At 40.8% G+C, this 19543-nt stretch overlaps 1 protein-coding gene across 1 annotated transcript; it reads right to left on the bottom strand.

The window, feature by feature from the left end:
- Nucleotides 1-3383: 3383 nt before the first annotated feature.
- myclb (MYCL proto-oncogene, bHLH transcription factor b) lies at nucleotides 3384-9439 on the bottom strand. Its single transcript, XM_034161190.1, is given in 4 exon segments — nucleotides 3384-3802; nucleotides 3805-4392; nucleotides 6974-7618; nucleotides 9152-9439. Coding segments are annotated over 3 exon segments (1368 nt in total). The 5' UTR covers nucleotides 7590-7618; nucleotides 9152-9439; the 3' UTR covers nucleotides 3384-3638.
- Between the last annotated feature and the right edge of the window lie 10104 nt (nucleotides 9440-19543).

Genomic DNA, 19543 nt, shown 5'->3' with positions numbered 1-19543 from the left:
ACAAAATACAAAAACCATTGCAAAAAAAAAAAAAAAACAAAAAAAAAAAACACAACAAACAAAGTGAGAAAGTGGCTAGTGTGATCGGTTGAGTTTTATTTGGATTTTTTCCCCCCATAATCCTTGTATTAACAAAAAAAGAAGCTTTGAGTCATCTCCGTAAAGTCAGCAAGCTGGGCCCTGATTTAAGACAGAGGGTGGAAGAAAACATAACGGACTGCGCTGTTTTGTTTTTTGTAAGAGGGACACAGCAGAGAGTACCATGTAGCGTAACAGTCCACAAGATCACCTACATACACTTAAAAAGGCAGTACAGCAAGAAAGGAAAAAAAAAAAAAAAAAAAAATCAGGTGGCAAGATTCAAGAAAACTGGAACTTTGTGAGCATCACTTGAACATACGTTAGTATAAATGTTGCCGACAGATTAATCTGATCTCAACAATAATAATAAAAGCTATGATAAACTTTGAACAGCAGTCCAGCTATGCCATACAATCCTTCAAAACTTAAAGTCATTTCAAATGGCAACTTTCTGGTTTTAAGAAACACTATAAGAAATCAGGAAAGAAAATTGTGGCAGTCAGTAACGGTTACTTTTTTAGACCAAGCAGAGGGAAAAAAATATGGACTCACTCAATTCTGAGGAAAAAAATTATGGAATCATGAAAAACAAAAGAACGCTCCAACACATCACTAGTATTTTGTTGCACCACCTCTGGCTTTTATAACAGCTTGCAGTCTCTGAGGCATGGACTTAATGAGTGACAAACAGTACTCTTCATCAATCTGGCTCCAACTTTCTCTGATTGCTGTTGCCAGATCAGATTTGCAGGGTGGAGCCTTGTCATGGACCATTTTCTTCAACTTCCACCGAAGATTTTCAATTGGATTAAGATCCGGACTATTTGCAGGCCATGACATTGACCCTATGTGTCTTTTTGCAAGGAATGTTTTCACAGTTTTTGCTCTATAGCAAGATGCATTATCATCTTGAAAAATGATTTCATCATCCCCAAACATCCTTTCAATTGATGGGATAAGAAAAGTGTCCAAAATATCAACGTAAACTTGTGCATTTATTGATGATGTAATGACAGCCATCTCCCCAGTGCCTTTACCTGACATGCAGCTCCATATCATCAATGACTGTGGAAATTTACATGTTCTCTTCAGGCAGTCATCTTTATAAATCTCACTGGAACGGCACCAAACAAAAGTTCCAGCATCATCACCTTGCCCAATGCAGATTCGAGATTCATCACTGAATATGACTTTCATCCAGTCATCCACAGTCCACGATTGCTTTTCCTTAGCCCATTGTAACCTGTTTTTTTTCTGTTTAGGTGTTAATGATGGCTTTTGTTTAGCTTTTCTGTATGTAAATCCCATTTCCTTTAGGCGGTTTCTTACAGTTCGGTCACAGACGTTGACTCCAGTTTCCTCCCATTCGTTCCTCATTTGTTTTGTTGTGCATTTTCGATTTTTGAGACATATTGCTTTAAGTTTTCTGTCTTGACCTTCCCATGTTGTTTGTATTTGGTCCAGAGTTTAGACACAGCTGACTGTGAACAACCAACATCTTTTGCAACATTGCGTGATGATTTACTCTCTTTTAAGAGTTTGATAATCCTCTCCTTTGTTTCAATTGACATCTCTCGTCTTGGAGCCATGATTCATGTCAGTCCACTTGGTGCAACAGCTCTCCAAGGTGTGATCACTCCTTTTTAGATGCAGACTAACGAGCAGATCTGATTTGATGCAGGGGTTAGTTTTGGGGATGAAAATTTACAGGGTGATTCCATAATTTATTCCTCAGAATTGAGTGAGTCCATATTTTTTTCCCTCTGCTTGGTTTAAAAAAGTAACCGTTACTGACTGCCACAATTATTTTTCCTGATTTCTTATAGTGTTTCTTAAAGCCAGAAAGTTGCCATTTGAAATGACTTTAGTTTTGTGTCATGTCTGTGATCTGCTTTTTTTCTATAAAATTAAACAACTGAATGAACATCCTCCGAGGCCGGTGATTCCATAATTATTGCCAGGGGTTGTATATCCAATTAAGGGTCACGGGGGGCTGGAGCCTATTCCAGCAGTCATGGGGCGTGAAAGACAGGTGGGAATCAAACCTACGACCTTACTGTGAGTTAACAGTGCTCACCACGCTATTGGATTAAACATATTTAGAAAAAAAATGTTTCCATCACCCTCCAAATTGCAGAATTTGAAGTAACAAATTGAAAATGCGCTTAATGGAAATGTGTATTTGGGGGGGGGGGGGGGCTTAAATATCGCAAAGGTTTTTTTGTTTTTTTTTTTAAACGTTTGCACAAAGTGGTTTTTCCAGGCGATTCTAAAAAGGCATATTTCAAGAAAGCGGAACGGAAATGCTTTCTTTTATTACGGCTCACATACATACAGAAAGAGTAACGATGTTCTAAAATACGACGTGTGGACAGAAGAACGATGACAAGAAATGTTAAACACGTTCAGAAATAACATTATGGCAATACTGGATTAAAAAAAGGCAGTATTTAGTGGGAATTAGCCTTCTGTCGCCATGACTACTGGAAGGCGTTATCGTGAGAAGATGAAACCCAGTCAATTCATAACTGTGTCAAGTTGATACTCTGACGATATCGATTAACGTTTGCGCAAATGTGAAAGGGAAACCCAGCTACAGGCAGACGATCTGAAACGTCAAACTCTAACAGAGAGAACTTAAGAAGAAGAGAGATGGGAAATGTTAAGTAACACACAACCTTCCTGCGGGGAGCTGCAGGTGGGCGGGGTCAAGGTGTCTGGAGGGGACCAGCTCAAGAAGACTTGACTTAAAAAAAAAAAAAAAAAAAAAACACAACATAACACTTTGTGGTTGCCTCATCTTTCCACCTGCTGATAAGGATGTGCACGTGACAGCCCTGCTTTAGAAAACTCAATGACCAATGTTCTGTGGAACTAATCGACATTATTACGTCGATGTTATTTGGTGTGACTAATAACACCAAGAGTTGCACTTACCACATTAGCATCAACTAAGTTTTTGTTGAAGATAGCCCTTTGAGAGCAAAATGGGCCATGTTAGCCCAACCCCCAGGTAAGATCATGTGAAGCTGGTGGGCGTCTACGACTCCCCCTGCATGAGACATTAATCCATTGCAGGTTACTTTCTGAAGTAATGCTGATACCCATTTATAGCTGGACAGACTGAGATGATGCATTTGTCCAAGGATACAGATCAAAGTCTACATACGGGTAGCAGAAGAAAGCAGTTGGACAAAATCCAGCACAAAGAGAGACGTTCATCCCAAACCTGAAATTTGGTCATTTCCAGAAGCCTTTGTCATTACAAAGCGAAGACCTTTTATATCCACAACAGCAATTTGTTGCCAGATCAAGGTTTTCATTACATGGCTATTAACCTACACCCAAGGTTTCATAACATCAGTCCCAAGCTTGCTGCCTTTAAAGTCTAATGAACCTCGTGAACCACTCAGAAGCCAATGTGCAAACCACAAAATAAGAAGGGAAGGGGGTGGGGGGACAAAAAAAAATAATCCACCCGCACTATTCCAGCGCGCTCAAATCAAAGTGAACTTTAGTGTCATGTTCGTGTAGTTCCAGTCCGCTGAGCCTGGAGCTCAGCACCTTTTGAGGTGCGCCAGCTTCTGCAGCAGCTGCAGCTGTCTCGCTCTCAGCTGCTTCTTCTCCGCCGCCTTCATCCTCTCGTTGGCCTGCAGCTGCTGCAGGTACTCTGTGGCTTGGGTGAGAATCGCCACCTTTGGCGTTTTGGGGCATTCCGCTAATCCGGGATCTCGTCTCGCAGAGACAGGAACCGCGAGCGCAGGTCATTCCGTCTCTTGCGCTCCAGGAAGTTGTGAGCTTTGCGTTTGTCGGTGTCCTCGCAGTCGGAGGACTGGGGGCTTGTGAGGTGAGAGCGGGGCTTCTGAGGAGCGTACTGGAAACGGGAGGAGGAGGGCGGAAATGAAGGCGACACGGGAGAGGTCGGAGAAGAGGCGGTGACGTCAGGCGTGTCTGACCTGATTGCAGCGATGGTCACATGAGACTTCCTGCTGTGTAAGTTCAGGTGGGCGTGACCAGGCCGCAGCTGCTGGGGCTGGGCTGCCTGGGTGGGGGCCTCCTGTCGAACCTTCTTGCGGGGAGCCTCGGCTGTCAGGGTCAGGGTGTCCGGGGAGGGCGCGGCGTAGTTATGCTGCTGTTGGTGGATGGAGATGTGGAAACGTTTCATGCTGGGGTCGTGGGGATCCGCTCGCACAGTTATGGTCACCGGCTTTCGGGCGTTGACTAGTCGGCGAGGTTTGTGCTGCCGCTTCTTGTGGTCGACCGTCACCACGTCGATCTCCGATTCATCCTCGTCTTTGTCATCTTCATCATCTGAAAGCAGAGCACAAATTAGAACAAGATGTTTGACCTCACACACACAAACCCATTCCCAAAGACAGCCCCACCCACCAACTCAATAATTCTACAAAGGTTTATTAGAAACCACTCCAGAAAACTTGTGTGATCTTTCACACCCTTATACGCAACTGGTGTGAATCAGCGCGGACCTTCTTGAGCTCATACTCAAGAAGCATTCGTTTATTCTTCCATCTCCCCAACTTTTCTAAACTAGTGTTAATTCTACCACTTGATTTCAGCTGTACTGTTGTAAATGTGATGAGATTAGTTTCACATTTGTAGATTGAACATGCAGTATCGGTAGGTGGTCCAACTCAGAGGTTGTTGTCCTTCTGAAGATGGCCATCACTTCCAGAAGGGAGCTGCACTCTTCTAAAATCAGAAAGGGACTGCAAACTGATTCTCAGCTACCCAGTGACGTTGCAAATCACTTTCACTTCAACAGTTTTGGGTTTAATTCCTCTAAAATATACAAAACCTCTTGAGGTTTAACAATACAACAATGGTCCAGTGTCCAAGACTTCATACGGTCTCGTCAGAAATCATGCAATGGCTTTGTGCATTTCCGTAAGTGGACCAAATCAAGTACTGCATTTAAAGCATAGAGTGTGCATGCATGCAAGCCTAGAATGAGAAGTCAAAATCCTACACCACTTTCATCAATTCAGTGTTTTGCAGTTGTGAAATCTCGCGCCGTCTGGCGGTCCGTGACTCGCGCAAGAGATCATTTCAGCAGAGTTCCGATTTAGGGCAGAATGGAAACACACCCCATGAAGCGTGGACAACAAGACAACATCGGCGCACAGCAGAAGTTTATCACAGCTGCTACACGTCCTCTAGATAACCCTCTCAACTTGAGAGAACGTCATCGTCATAATCGCCTGTGAACTCGCTGAATCAGCGCCATCCACATCCTCGCTTTGCCATTGTTTATATATGCTGCAAGACAGCGGAACTCTGCTAGCACTGTGGTGCATTCTGGCAAGTGTAGGCAGCCACCAGGGGCATTATGGTAAACTACGAAACACCAAAAGTGGCTAAAATTAGGTGGAAAAAGTTAATCACTTTTACAGCCAGTAGAGGGAGAGAGAGGGTCGTTATGCAAAGACATTTTTAAAATTAATGCAGATCATGTTGTCAAGATCTTTCACGCTCACAAGCGTTTGTACACCAGTAATGTAAATAAGTGAACGTGTGGGCAGGTTCGTTCAGCGCCAGCTAGTGTAGGAAATAACTCAAACTAATCGATCATCTTCTACTTCCAACTTGAAAGGGCTCGTACTGATTCAGAGTCAACTTTGTCATTCATACTGTACAGCTGAGCAAAACTGGACTCATCTGAGCTCATGCAGACAAACATTACCAAGGATCACTGTTCCAGAGGCTGCGCGAGAAAGAACAGAATTGATTGAAATTGACCTAAGGTGTAATTAACTTAATTTTGCTCATGTCAGTGACAGGATGTGGACATTTTATTTTTACCCTCGTCTCTCAACCGGTGTCGTTTTTTTCCCCAGTTAAACTGATCACGTGCAAAAAGAAGAAGAAGAAGAAGAAAAAAAAAAAAACACAACAACAACAACATGAATGAAAAAGTGAATACTTCAAAATGTTCAATAGTTCAGCTCATCAATCTTTATCAGAACATATGCACCTATAAAATAAGTAAACTGCCAATTGTAAATCAAGGTAAAAATAGTGATATTGATTTGGAGTCATATCGCCCAGCCCTAGAGACTGCATGCTATGCTATCTCCTGCTGAATGGTTCAGAAATAATAATAATAATATTCATTTATATAGCACTTTAACAAAGGCAGACAAAGTGCTTCACAAACCAAACCATGTGTCAAATTATGAACATCAGATTTTAAGGGTCTATATCTGTACAGCTTATGTATTGCTCCTTAAAAAAAAAAAAGCTTAACTTCAAAAAGATCTCAGTTGACCCCGTCAACCTCATCCAGCTCCATTCAGTGAACTGGCTACAACCAAATTCACTGACAACCGGTGCTGCAGCCTGTTCAGCAGAGGAATGCAACAAGTTCTCTCTGTAACATTCCACAAACTACTATGTAGAGTTCAAGGTCAACAGCACATGGCACCGTACCAGCAACCTCAATCATAGGGGAGAAAAAAAAAAAAAAAAAAAAGTCCACCTGGAATCCAGAAAATTTAGGCAAGACAAACACAGTGTCCTTCCCCTCTCTCCCTGTTATAGAGTTCTAAATTAACATCTACCTTTACAGATTTCATGTCAATTCCACAGGAGCGACTGCAAAGAGGATTTTGAGAAAGGCAGCGAGCGAGCAGCTGGTCTGCTGGAGCCGGGGCCAGGCAGCAGCTGTCTCAGTGGGCGTGTCGCTCTCAGCGCTGGAAGCATGTGCTGCATGCGCCAAGGTAACGCAATGCAGTCATAACACGCCGTGCCAGTCCTGAATGCCCGATAACAGCCAAGCAAAGTAAAATAAATAAAAGACTGCAGTTGCACTGTGTAACGTAACGTCGCCATCTTCACAGGCAACTGCATATTTTACATTATGCAGGTTACTGACCTGACGAGTCTGTTTGGGACTCTGAACCAGAGGACACTTGTTTCTTGCAGCCAACAGTTTTGGGTAAAGTCAGTACGGCAGCTGGGTCCACACAGTCTGCTGCCAGGGCGCTGAGGGGTAGAACATCTGCAGGAACACAGTGCGCTCTCCCCGGGGACACAACGCTAGATCCGGCTGGGATTTTAGCCGCGGTTCCCGTCCCGGAACAAGAAGAAAACCGCTCCCCTACAACTCTATCCCGCTTCTGCCCGACTGAGAAGCCGCTCCACATGCAGTCCTGGATGATGATGGAGCTCAGGTTCCCTAACGAATCATTGGTTGTGGTCAGTTTGCAGGGCAGGTCCTGCTGGTCCTCGTCCTGTCCCTCTCTCTCCAGCCTGTCCCCCAGAGACGGGTAAAGGTGTCCGTTCCTGCTCGAGCCTTCCACTGTTCGGATCGGTGACAACGGGGGCGTCGGCACCAACTCGAATTTCTTCCAGATGTCCTCACTGGGTGCTGTGGACTTGAAGAAATCCTCATCGGGGTCATGGTCATCGTAGAAGTAATGTTGGTAGCAGTCAAAGTGATCCATGTCCCAGTTTTCATCACGAGGCGCGGCGACGCTCAGGCCTGGCATCGGGTTGAATCACTCGCCCTTTCTTCTGCCTGAAGAAAGAGAAACCAGCAGCTTGCTTTATTTGCAGCACATTATAGAGCCTACATATGTTCCTCAAAAATACTAAACCAAATGTGCATTCACCTCATGTCCTATAGGTGGCAGCGTAGTTGCTAGGGTTCAACTTTGAATTTTTGCACTCCAAGTGGAGCGTTTGTCTCATATGTTAATATTCTTTATGACATCTGAGAAATATCCAGGTCAAGAATCCAAAGAGAGACTCTCCACTTGGATCAAATAAGATATTAAATCTAACAATAAAAAGTTAAATATTTCAACATCAATGTGATGTTGGATAACTTCTGTATGAAAATTTTGTTTGCTAGTAACAATGTGGTTCAAAGTTTTGTTTTTGTGTGGAGCCACAGTGACGCCATCGCTCCCTGAAAGATGTGCAGCCCTACTTAGAATTGTTTTCACCAGCCGCCGCTGATAACACACCACGCTGTGTGTATTTATACAGCAAGTGCAGCTTTGGCTCCGTGCCTGAAATTTAGGGATCAGGAAGGTGAAGGAGGAGGCACCATATTAATCCCAAATAATAATGTACAGTATTGTGCAAACGTGTGAGACACATTTCTAAAAATTGATTAAACATACACACACAAACATATACACATATATAATAAATAAAACCCAGCAAAAATGTGTAACCACTTTTCACTCTTGAAATGCATGTTATTTTAGGTATGAAATTACAAAGAAAATTAAGGTTTCTTTTTTTAATTAAGTCTTTGTGTCGTCATATACTGAGTAATACAGGTACAAAAATAAATAAAGAAAAAATAAAACATTGTAAGGACCACAACATAATTATTTACACTTTGTGTCGAGTATTTTAATATATTTTTTATACATATACACACACACACATATACATATTTTATATTTTGTACATTATTTTTCACAATAAATAACACTCACAAACAACTTAAAAATTGTTTCGAAAATTATTTATTTTAAATATGTCATTTTAGATTTGCAGTCAAATATTTTAAAAAAAGTTATAATTTTACAAAGTTAAAGGTTATAGTTCAACGTGCTGCAGCACTCCGCTGTACTTATGTGTTTAAAAAAGGGCTTATTTCTGAATATTTTGTTTAAAACTAGTTTATTATACGCTCTGAGGTTAGTCACACACCCGGATGTGTATACAAACGCAAAATACCTTTCAAAATAAAAGCGTAGAAAGCTTAAGAATTCTTGTCGACACTACATACTAAAAGTGTGGTTTAGTTTCAAAGTTAAAATTAAACTTATTTGTCCGGGTCGAGTTACGCAACACTGCTTCATTACACAACGCTCGTTTTACTACAGTGACGGTAAGTCACTGACTGAGATGATTAATTGGACAGAGCACAGATACAGAAGAAGAATGTGAAGCGCTTCGTTCCTTTTCGCTTCATCGCACTCGCGAAGCTCGTAAACAAGTGCGTGCGCAATGCAAAATAAACAACGAATTCTCAGACTATAATCTTAAACTCGCTTCCCGTGACCCACTCGTGATAGTGTCAGAGTTCTACCTGGTAATGTAAGCCCTGTCCGTGTCCTCATAGATCCGCCAGGGGTAAAAAGTGTGGAGAAAAAATAAATAAATAAATGAAGCAGCAGACGCACAGCGAATCCTGAAATGAAGCCTGCTTCAAACCGCTTCCCGTCGTTATATACTGTCCGGAGAAGTGAGATTGTTGGGTGAGAATGTCGATGTTCTCTCGGCTGTAGGCTGAGGTAGTATGATGACTTCCTCCGCAGACTGCTGCGGTGATATAAGCGCCCAGAAAAGGAGCAGAGTTGACTATTATGCAGAAAAGGCGGGGCGTAGTAGGAAAGCCACGCCCAACGATTAAAGGCGCAAGACACAAAACAGGCGGGAACGGATGCAGCGGTTAACCTGTGTTTGTAGTCATTTTACAAAGATAATCGTAAATTTGTGCAGCGACAAGGGATTTAACGGTTTCGCTTTTACTGAATAAAAAAACACTTTGCTTTTTAAGTCTGATGCATTTGTTGGAAATGTCACATTTCTGTCACATCATATATGACAAGCAACGTATAAATGCATGTACAGAGCCTGCACTGTTTTCACTCTGTTTTACATAAGCAAAGCAAATATGCTTTTCGAGTGATCTGCTGCATGAAAGTTAACCACAGTCTCATAAGTTCACCGTATTACATATTTATGAATCAAAATAATAAATGACAGCTTTCATACAAGAAAACTGGTCAAATTTAAGCTTGAGTCTCCCATGTGTCTTCTAGCAAACTAGTTGAAATTTCATGTCTTCATTTGAAGAAAATCCTTAGTAAAGAGGCTTCGGCTTGGTGCGCAGACGGCAGGGCCACGGCGCTGGAATTTCGCACAAAACACTGGAAATATACTTTTTTGCTGCTTTTTTCTGATGGGAATGTACTTTGGAGACACTATGATGAAATAAGATTGAAAGCAGTGAGGCTTTTGTGGAAAAGTCAGCAGCAGGAGGAAAGATCACTGAAGCCGCGGGTCACGAGCACAGCTTCCCCGAGGCCTCGAGCAGCAACTGCAGACCCATCAGCGCAGATACACCGAGGCCGCGCGCCACCAGCGCAGTGTAGATTCATCCCGGCTCGCGGTGACCAACAACACAGGCAGATAACATCGGCGATTGCCAGCAAACAGCCCACAAGTTGACCATGGGGCCTAAGAAGGTTCTGACGGCGGAGGAGGGTGATGACATTAAAAAGTCTCTGGACTTTATATCGGAGGAGATTTCTGTTGTGAAACTGCAGCAGAAATCAATCATGGATCTGGTGGAGGAGGTAAAGGCAGTACGGCTCCAGAACGCCGAGAAAGACCGGCGTCTGGTTCATTTGGAAAATCGAGTGGCTGAATTGGAACAATACACCAGAATTAATGACGTCATCATCACAGGTCTTTACATCAAACCACGGTCCTATGCACGGGCGGTGATAGATGAGCGCGGAGGGGAGCCCAGTGAGCAGGAGGTCAGCTCTGTGGAGCAACAGGTGGCTGACTTCCTTCAACCCAAGGTATAGAAATGGATTTGAGCAATATTGAAGCGTGCCACCCTCTGCCCCGGAGAGATGACGGTGACAAACGAGCCATCATCATGAGATTTATTAACAGAAAACACAAAACCGCACTGTTAAAACAAGGAGGAATATTGAAAGGGTCAAACGTTTTCATCAATGAACATCTGACCAAGCAAAAAGCCGACACTGCCAGAAAAGCACGCTTCTTAAAGAACTGTAAAATATTCATTAAATTGAACAGAACGCCTGAACAAGCAAAAGTCATAGTAATAAGAAACATGGAGGAGCTGGACAAATATGAACAATAAGGTATGAGGACTCAAACACAACACAACACCATGAGACAGACCGGAGCAACCTATTCATCCACATCATCTACACATGGACACAAGACGGTTATAATGACCAAGGAAAATGATCTGTTTATTTCTGCCCAGGAGCTCTGCCTAGAAACATTTAATTATAATAATTCTGCTAACCGCCCCTTCGAATCTGATAATGATCCAGATTCCTTTTTTTAGTGAGAATATCGTGCGACAGTGCAAATATTTCACAGAACAATTCAAAGATTATAAAATCAACGATGAAGATTTTTCAATTATACATTTCAACAGAAGTCTTTCTCATAATATGTCCAGTATTAATGATTGTTTGAAAACATCCCAAAAAAAGTTTTTCAGTTATTGCAATTTCAGAAACATGGTTAACTAAGGATAATAAATATCTATGAGGGTAGGCTGAAAAGTTCTAAGACTGACTATGATGCAGTTGTCGAATTGAACAAATTCAGGGTTATTTTTCTACATAGTTTCCCTGTAACTCCACACACTTCTTCCAGCGGTGCTTGAGTGCTTTGATTCCCTTGGCATAGAAGCTTTCATCTTGAGAGTCAAAATAGTCCTCAGCCATCACCTCATCATTGCTCCGATAGTGCTTCCCAGCCAAGTTTTTTTCAGGTTTGGGAACAGATGAAAGTCCGAGGGTGCCAAGTCAGGGGAGTATGGTGGGTGATCTACCAGTTCAAATCCACACTCGTGGATAGTGGCCATGGCCACTGTTGACTTGTGAGCTGGGGCATTGTCTTGATGGAACAGCACCCCTTTCGTCAGCTTTCCTGGTCGCTTCTTTTTGATAGCCTTGCGTAACTGTCTCAGTAGGTTAGAATAGTACTGTACTATGGTTTGTCCCTTTTCAAGATAGTCCACGAACACAATGCCCTTGGCATCCCAGAAAACTGAAACCAAGACCTTCCCCGCCCGCAGACGAAACGACCTTGACCTTCTTTAGAGGTGGTGACCTTGGGTGTTTCCACTGCATTGATTGTTTTTTTGTCTCTGGTTCAAAGTGGTGAACCCAACACTCATCCTGGGTAAGAAAAAGTTCCATGTAATTGGCTGGATCCTCTTCAAATTGCGCCAAGTTTGCCTTCGACATGACTAGCCTGGTGCGTTTCTGATCAGGCATCAGAAGACGTGGCACCCACCGAGCTGACACCTTTGACATTCAAAGTTTTTCATGCAGAATGTGTTCAATTCTCTCACGGGATATTCCCACAGCATCTGCTAGCTGATTAATCATCGATCGTTTGTCGTCCATCACCATTTCATGAACAAGGTCAATGTTTTTCTGGGTTGTGGCTGTTGCAGGCCACCCAGACCTTGGGTCGTCTTCAAGGCTCTCTCTGCCCCTCTTAAATTCAGTTGCCCACTTCTGCACTGTAGCTATGGAGGGATCTTCATCCCCTAATGTAGCAACCATATCTGCATGAATGTCCTTGGGCTTTAACCCCTTCTTATGCAGGTACTTAATCACACCGCGATGCCAGATTTTGTCCATTTTTGCCATTTACCTCTACCACACACTTTCAAACTTGGCTATGAACCACAAACTACCTCACAACCTGGAAGAAAAAAAACACAGTTAGTCATCAGAAGAGTTGAACTTAATGCATGCCAAGTTTTATTGAAATGACATTTCTCCTTCTTGGTGAGTCTTAGAACTTTTCAGCCTACCCTCGTAGTATATCTTGATGGTTACGAACTGTTCCTGGTTAATAGGCAGGCGAGAAGGGGCGGAGGCGTTGCACTGTATGTACGATCAGATTACAACTGTAAATTAGTTAACAACATGTCATTTTCAGTGGACATCATCATGGAATGCGTTACCGTAGAAATTACATTTATAAACTCCAAAAACATGGCTGTCAGTTGCATTTACAGAGCTCCTGGGGCAAATATTGACACCTTTGAAGATGTTGTCTTGGGCATATATAACAAAATTAACAGAAATAAACACTTATTTATCTTTGGAGATTTCAATATAGATTTTTTAAATCCTCACAATCATCCACAAATCACCTCATTTATAAACACCTTGTACTGTTTGGGACTGTTTCCAACCATCATTCATCCTAGCAGAATAACTATGGACTCAACAACTCTTATCGACAATATTTTAACCAACGCTGTATCCGGTAATCTGACTACTGGTCAGTGATATTACTGATCATTTGCCTGTTTTCTCAGTTTTTGCATTGGAGGGCTGTTATAAGTATCGAAGTAATACTAAAATCATGAGTAGAAAAGTAACACCTGAATCAATTGAAAATTTAAGGGAGGATTTATCAAGTCAGAACTGGTCAGATGTTTTTGTTGTTGATGGTGACAGGTCATATGATGCTTTTATTTCCATTATTTCCAGGTTATATGACAAACACTGTCCTCTTGTTGACAAAGTGTACAAAAGTACAATAAACAAAAGTACAATAAGTACAATATACCATGGATAACTAATGGACTTCAGAGGGCATGTAAAAAGAAAAACTTACTGTATAAACAGTTCATAAATCTACAAACTAAGAAAGCTGAAAGTAAATATAAAACATATAGTAATAAGTTAACCAACATCATGAGACTCAGTAAGAAAAAATATTACAGTGAGTTACTTGTCAAAAGTAGAAATAACATCAAAAATACATGGAACATTTTAAATGAAATAATAAATAACAATAGAACTACTAGAGATTATCCTTCATTTTTTCATATTAATAACAACATCATAATTGATAAGTCCATTGCTGACCACTTTAACGAATACATTGTTAATGTGGGTAAAACTCTTGCAAGTAAAACTGATTCATCGACTAATAACTTCTGGGTAAATAATTCAACATTTAAGTCTGTTTCAATGTGTATTGGTGGTACCGATGAAAGGGAAATACTTGATCTGGTTCATGGTTCAAAAAGTAAGAAATTGACTGATTTCAATAATTTGGATATGGCTTTATTAAAAAAATTATTGATTGCATAGTAAAACTGTTCAGTTACAATTGCAATATGTCTCTGTAAATATGTACTGGTAAATTTCCCTCTCAAATGAAAATAACTAAAGTAATACCTCTGTTTAAAACTGGTGACAAACACACCTTTTCTAATTATAGACCTATATCACTCCTGCCACAATTTTCCAAAATTTTGGAAAAAATATTTGCTAAAAGATTGAATGATTATTTATTGAAGCAGGACATAATAAGAAGAACAATACGGATTCAGAAAGTTTCGAACTACATCACAGGCTTTGATGGACTTTGTGGAAAATATATCAACTGCAATTGACAATAAACAATACACAGTAGGTGTTTTTTTTTTTTATTTGCAGAAAGTGTTTGACATGATTAACTATGGAATAGTATTAACTAAGCTGCAGAAATACGGTATCAGAGGTCTGGCATATGAATGGATAACTAGTTATTTACATGGCAGATTTCAGTATGTTCAATTTAATAATACAAACTCTGAGCTCAGGGAAGTCACATGTGGGTTGCCACAGGGTTCAGTGTTGGGTCCTTTGTTGTTTATATTGTATATAAATAAGTTGGGTGTCGAGATTACTGAGATGTGTCCTTTTTGCGGATGATACCACTGTGTTTTGCAGTGGTGATAATCTTGAACAGCTTCTGGACATGGTGGAGAAAGAACTGGAAAAGTTTAAGGCTTGGTTTGACGCTATTAAGCTGTCACTCCACCTTGGGAAAACCAAATGTATTATATTTGGAAATAAACAAGCACCCAAATGTAAAAATTTAACCATAAACAACAAGGGAATTGAGTTAAAGAGAACTAATTTTTAGGTATTGTAATTGATAATAAACGTAGCTAGAAATCACACATAAATTATGTCAAATCGAACTTGTCAAAAACTATTGCCATTCTGTATAAAGCCAAAGATGCACTGCCGCAAGAAGGGTTACTTACTTTATATCATTCTCTGATGGTACCATATATGACATATTGTGTTGAGTCGTGGGGAAACACTTACAAATCAAACATCAATCCAATATTTCTTTTGCAAAAACAAGCCATACAAGTTATCTGCAATAAACATTATCGTGATCCAACTCATTCTCTATTTGTGTCTTTAAATTTATTAAAATTCAGAGATTTGGTCGATTATATTACAATTCAAACTTTGTTTTGTGCGAAAAACCAAGCCTTACCGAGACGTGTCCAGAATCTGTTCAGATTGAGGGAACCCATTTATAGTTTAAGAGGTTGTGCACTTTTTATGAAACCATCAGTAAGAACAAATGTAAAGGGTTTTTGTGTGTCTGTGGTTGGGGTGAAGAAATGGAACCAATGTTCAACAGAGATTAGAATGTGTGGTACCTTAGTAGGATTCAAGAAACTACTCAAAAAGAACATAATGTCAAGGTATCATAAAGATAATAATATGATTTGATTTATAGGGACTGTTTAAATTAGAAATGGGTACGTATGTGTATATTTGAATGTATGTAGGTGTAAGTATATTTATGTCGGTGCATGTATGTGTGTATGTGTATATATGTATGTGTGTGTATATATATATATATATATATATATATTTATTTATGTGTTATGTGAGTGTGTATATGTGTATGTATAGATGTATATATATGTGTATGTTAATGTATATATGTATGTATATAGGTATATATGGCATGGCCCAAGCAGAGGGTCACCCCCTACAGACTGGTCTGCTTGAGGTTTCTTCCTAAGAGGGAGTTTTTCCTCACCACAGTTGCCTAGTGCTTGCTCTGGGGGTCGGTCAGGTTAGTCCTTATTTGAGTAAAGTGACTTGGGTCAAATGTGTTGTGATTTGGCCCTTTATATATATATAGATATATATATATATATAGAATATATAGATATATATATATATATATATATATATAATATAATTATACATGAAGTGTAATTGAATATTGCAGTGTATGTCTGTGTGTTGTGAATTTGTGTTTATGTTATTATGACTGTTAGAATTGTTGGACTTCTACTAGCAGGGGTGGGCGTTGATAAGCTTTGCTTCTGCCCACACCCTTTCGGACTCACAGGCTTTGTTTATATAATATTCATGTTATTTGTATGTTTTGTTCTTTCGGATTTGTGTGTGTGCCGAATAAATTCATTCATTCATTCATTCAAATAAAAAAGTAAAGTTTATTTGTATAGCACCTTTCAAGAAAAAAATCACAAAGTGCTTTACAGTAATTTGTGATACACAGAAATTAAAAACAGCAGTAACATAAAACACCTGTACAAATGGGTCTTGCTTCTCCTTAGAAGTTCCAACAGAGTTCACAGAATATAAGTGTATAGGCAGTGCCTTCCACAGTTTGGGAGCCACAACCTCAAATTAATTTTTTTTAATTAACCTGGTTAGTCAAATTGAGATCGAGACCTCTTTTGCAAGGGAGACTTGGACAATTATAAAGTTTCCAATTCACCCAATCTGCATGTCCTTGGATGGGGGAGGAAACCCACGCAAACACAGGGAGAACATGCAAACTCCACACAGAAAGGCCACAGGTGGGAATCGAACCCATGACCTTCTTGTTGTGAGACAACAGCCACCATGCTCCTTTGGTCTTCAGCCTAGACCTTGGTACTACCAACATGTTCTGGTCCGACGACCTCAGAGGCCTGTTTGTCACATAAGGGTGCCAGAGTTCACTGATGTAGAGGTATTTGACACTGCAGAACTCTTAAGTCATCACCAATATTTTAAATTGCAGTCTGAACCGAATTGGGAGCCAATGCAAATAACACAGATATAGGTGTTATGGTACCTCTCAGATAATCTTGCAAGTTGCCCTGCAGCCGCATTCTGGACTGTTTGTAGGCGGTGAACAGAGTAGACAGAGGTAAGGTTCTTGCCAATGAGGGACCAAACTCCTCAAGAGCACAACAAGAATTTCAGTTTTTGCTGTATTAAGCCACAAATGGTAGCAGCCATCCATTTTTTAAATTACATTAATACAGTTTGAACATTTTGTGAAGTAAAGGAACTGTACAGCTATGTCATCGGCATAACAATGATATGAACATCATCAAAGAACTCAAAAATGTGTCCAAAGTGGAGCAAAATACAATGTAAATAAAATAGGGTCCCAGAAGGGAACCTTGGGGCACAACCACAGGAGAGAACGCCGAAGAGGACGTATCTTTTGCTGCAGCAACTGATAAATTTTGTATTGTTGTACTTATTTTGCACTGGTTCAAGAAAGCAAATTCCTTGTATGTGAACATGTACTTGGCAATAAACCTGATTCTGATTATCCTTCAGAATGTCTGAACATACCGGTATTTTTTCAATTAATTTGTGTCATGTTGTACAGATTAGTTTTCACTGTGAGTTTAAAGGATGTCTTTTTAGAAAATATAATTTAAAGAAGACTGATTTTCATTTGAGGTCACAGTGCTTCACTTTTCTACATTTTATGTTACAACCTTATTCAAAAATCGAAGTCAATTTTTCCCCTCAAAATTCTACTCACAACACCCCATAATGACAATATGAAAAACTTTATTTTGTCGATGTACCTTTGGCAGCAATTACAGCCTCAAGTCTTGTTTCTGTACCCTTTCCCAGATTTGTGCCTCAAGACAATCTGTCTCAGAGGTCTACAGACAATTCCTTTGACTTCATGCTTGGTTTGTGCTCTGACATGCACTGTCAACTGTGGGACCTTATATACTCAACAAAAATATAAACGCAACAGTTTTGGTTTTGCTCCCATTTTGTATGAGTTGAACTCAAAGATCTAAAACTTTTTCCACATACACAGTATCACCATTTCCCTCAAATATTGTTCACAAACCAGTCTAAATCTGTGATAGTGAGCACTTCTCCTTTGCTGAGATAATCCATCCCACCTCACAGGTGTGCCATATCAAGATGCTGATTAGACACCATGATTAGTGCACAGGTGTGCCTTAGACTGCCCACAATAAAAGGCCACTCTGAAAGGTGCAGTTTTGTTTTATTGGGGGGGGATACCAGTCAGTATCTGGTGTGACCACCATTTGCCTCATGCAGTGCAACACATCTCCTTCACATCATTCGTGAAGAAAACACCTCTCCAACGTGCCAAATGCCAGCGAATGTGAGCATTTGCCCACTCAAGTCGGTTACGATGACAAACTGGAGTCAGGTCGAGACCCCAATGAGGACGACGAGCATGCAGATGAGCTTCCCTGAGATGGTTTCTGACAGTTTGTGCAGAAATTCTTTGGTTTTGCAAACCGATTGTTTCAGCAGCTGTCCGAGTGGCTGGTCTCAGACGATCTTGGAGGTGAACATGCTGGATGTGGAGGTCCTGGGCTGGTGTGGTTACACGTGGTCTGCGGTTGTGAGGCTGGTTGGATGTACTGCCAAATTCTCTGAAACGACTTTGGAGACGGCTTATGGTAGAGACATGAACATTCAATACACGAGCAACAGCTCTGGTTGACATTCCTGCTGTCAGCATGCCAATTGCACGCTCCCTCAAATCTTGCGACATCTGTGGCATTGTGCTGTGTGATAAAACTGCACCTTTCAGAGTGGCCTTTTATTGTGGGCAGTCTAAGGCACACCTGTGCACTAATCATGGTGTCTAATCAGCATCTTGATATGGCACACCTGTGAGGTGGGATGGATTATCTCAGCAAAGGAGAAGTGCTCACTATCACAGATTTAGACTGGTTTGTGAACAATATTTGAGAGAAATGGTGATATTGTGTATGTGGAAAAAGATTTAGATCTTTGAGTTCATCTCATACAAAATGGGAGCAAAACCAAAAGTGTTGCGTTTATATTTTTGTTGAGTGTATGTAGACAGGTGTGTGCCTTTCCAAATCATGTGTAAAAATTAAGCTGCAGAAACATCTCAAGAATGATCAGTGGAACAGAATGCACCTGAGCTCAATTTCATGGCAAAGGGTGTGAATACTTATGTACATGTGACTTCTTAGACATTTTTTATATTGTTGCCCTTTCAGCTGCTCCCGTTTTGTTCGGGGTCACCACAACGGATACAGCCAGATCTGCACTGGTATTTGGCACGTTTTATGCCAGATGCCCTTCCTGACACAACTCCAGTGTAACCTGGAGAAACACACACAGCCACTGGTTTTCCGAAGAGGTCTCTCATCCAAGTACTAACCAGTTCCCGCGCTGCTTAGCTTCTGAGATCTGACGGGATCAGGCTGACACAGAAGAGACCGGCTGCTCTTGGTTATTTTAATAAGTTTGCAAAAATCCCCCCCCCCAAAAAAAACTTTTTCACATTGTCATTATGGGGTACTGTGTGTCAAATTTTGAGGAAAAAAATGAATGTCATCTATTTTGGAATAAGGCTATAACATAACAAAATGTGGAAAAACTGAGCAAGATCTGGGTTGCTGAGAATGAGATGAGGAAACTGTGTGTGACATTGTGACGGTCACAGATGATTCCACGTGGACATATGGCTGCAGCATCCGTTGTCATCTCCACGTCTCTGTAATTGATACTGAAGCTTGAATGATGCCTTTCCTCTGAAGGAGTTGTTCTGAAAGCACATCTCTCTCTTTTCTCTCTCTCTC

Source organism: Thalassophryne amazonica, chromosome 20, assembly GCF_902500255.1.
Source record: "Thalassophryne amazonica chromosome 20, fThaAma1.1, whole genome shotgun sequence".
NCBI lineage: Eukaryota > Metazoa > Chordata > Actinopteri > Batrachoidiformes > Batrachoididae > Thalassophryne > Thalassophryne amazonica.
Note: the sequence above shows the minus strand (reverse complement) of the source record. Positions and strands in the feature narration are given on the sequence as shown.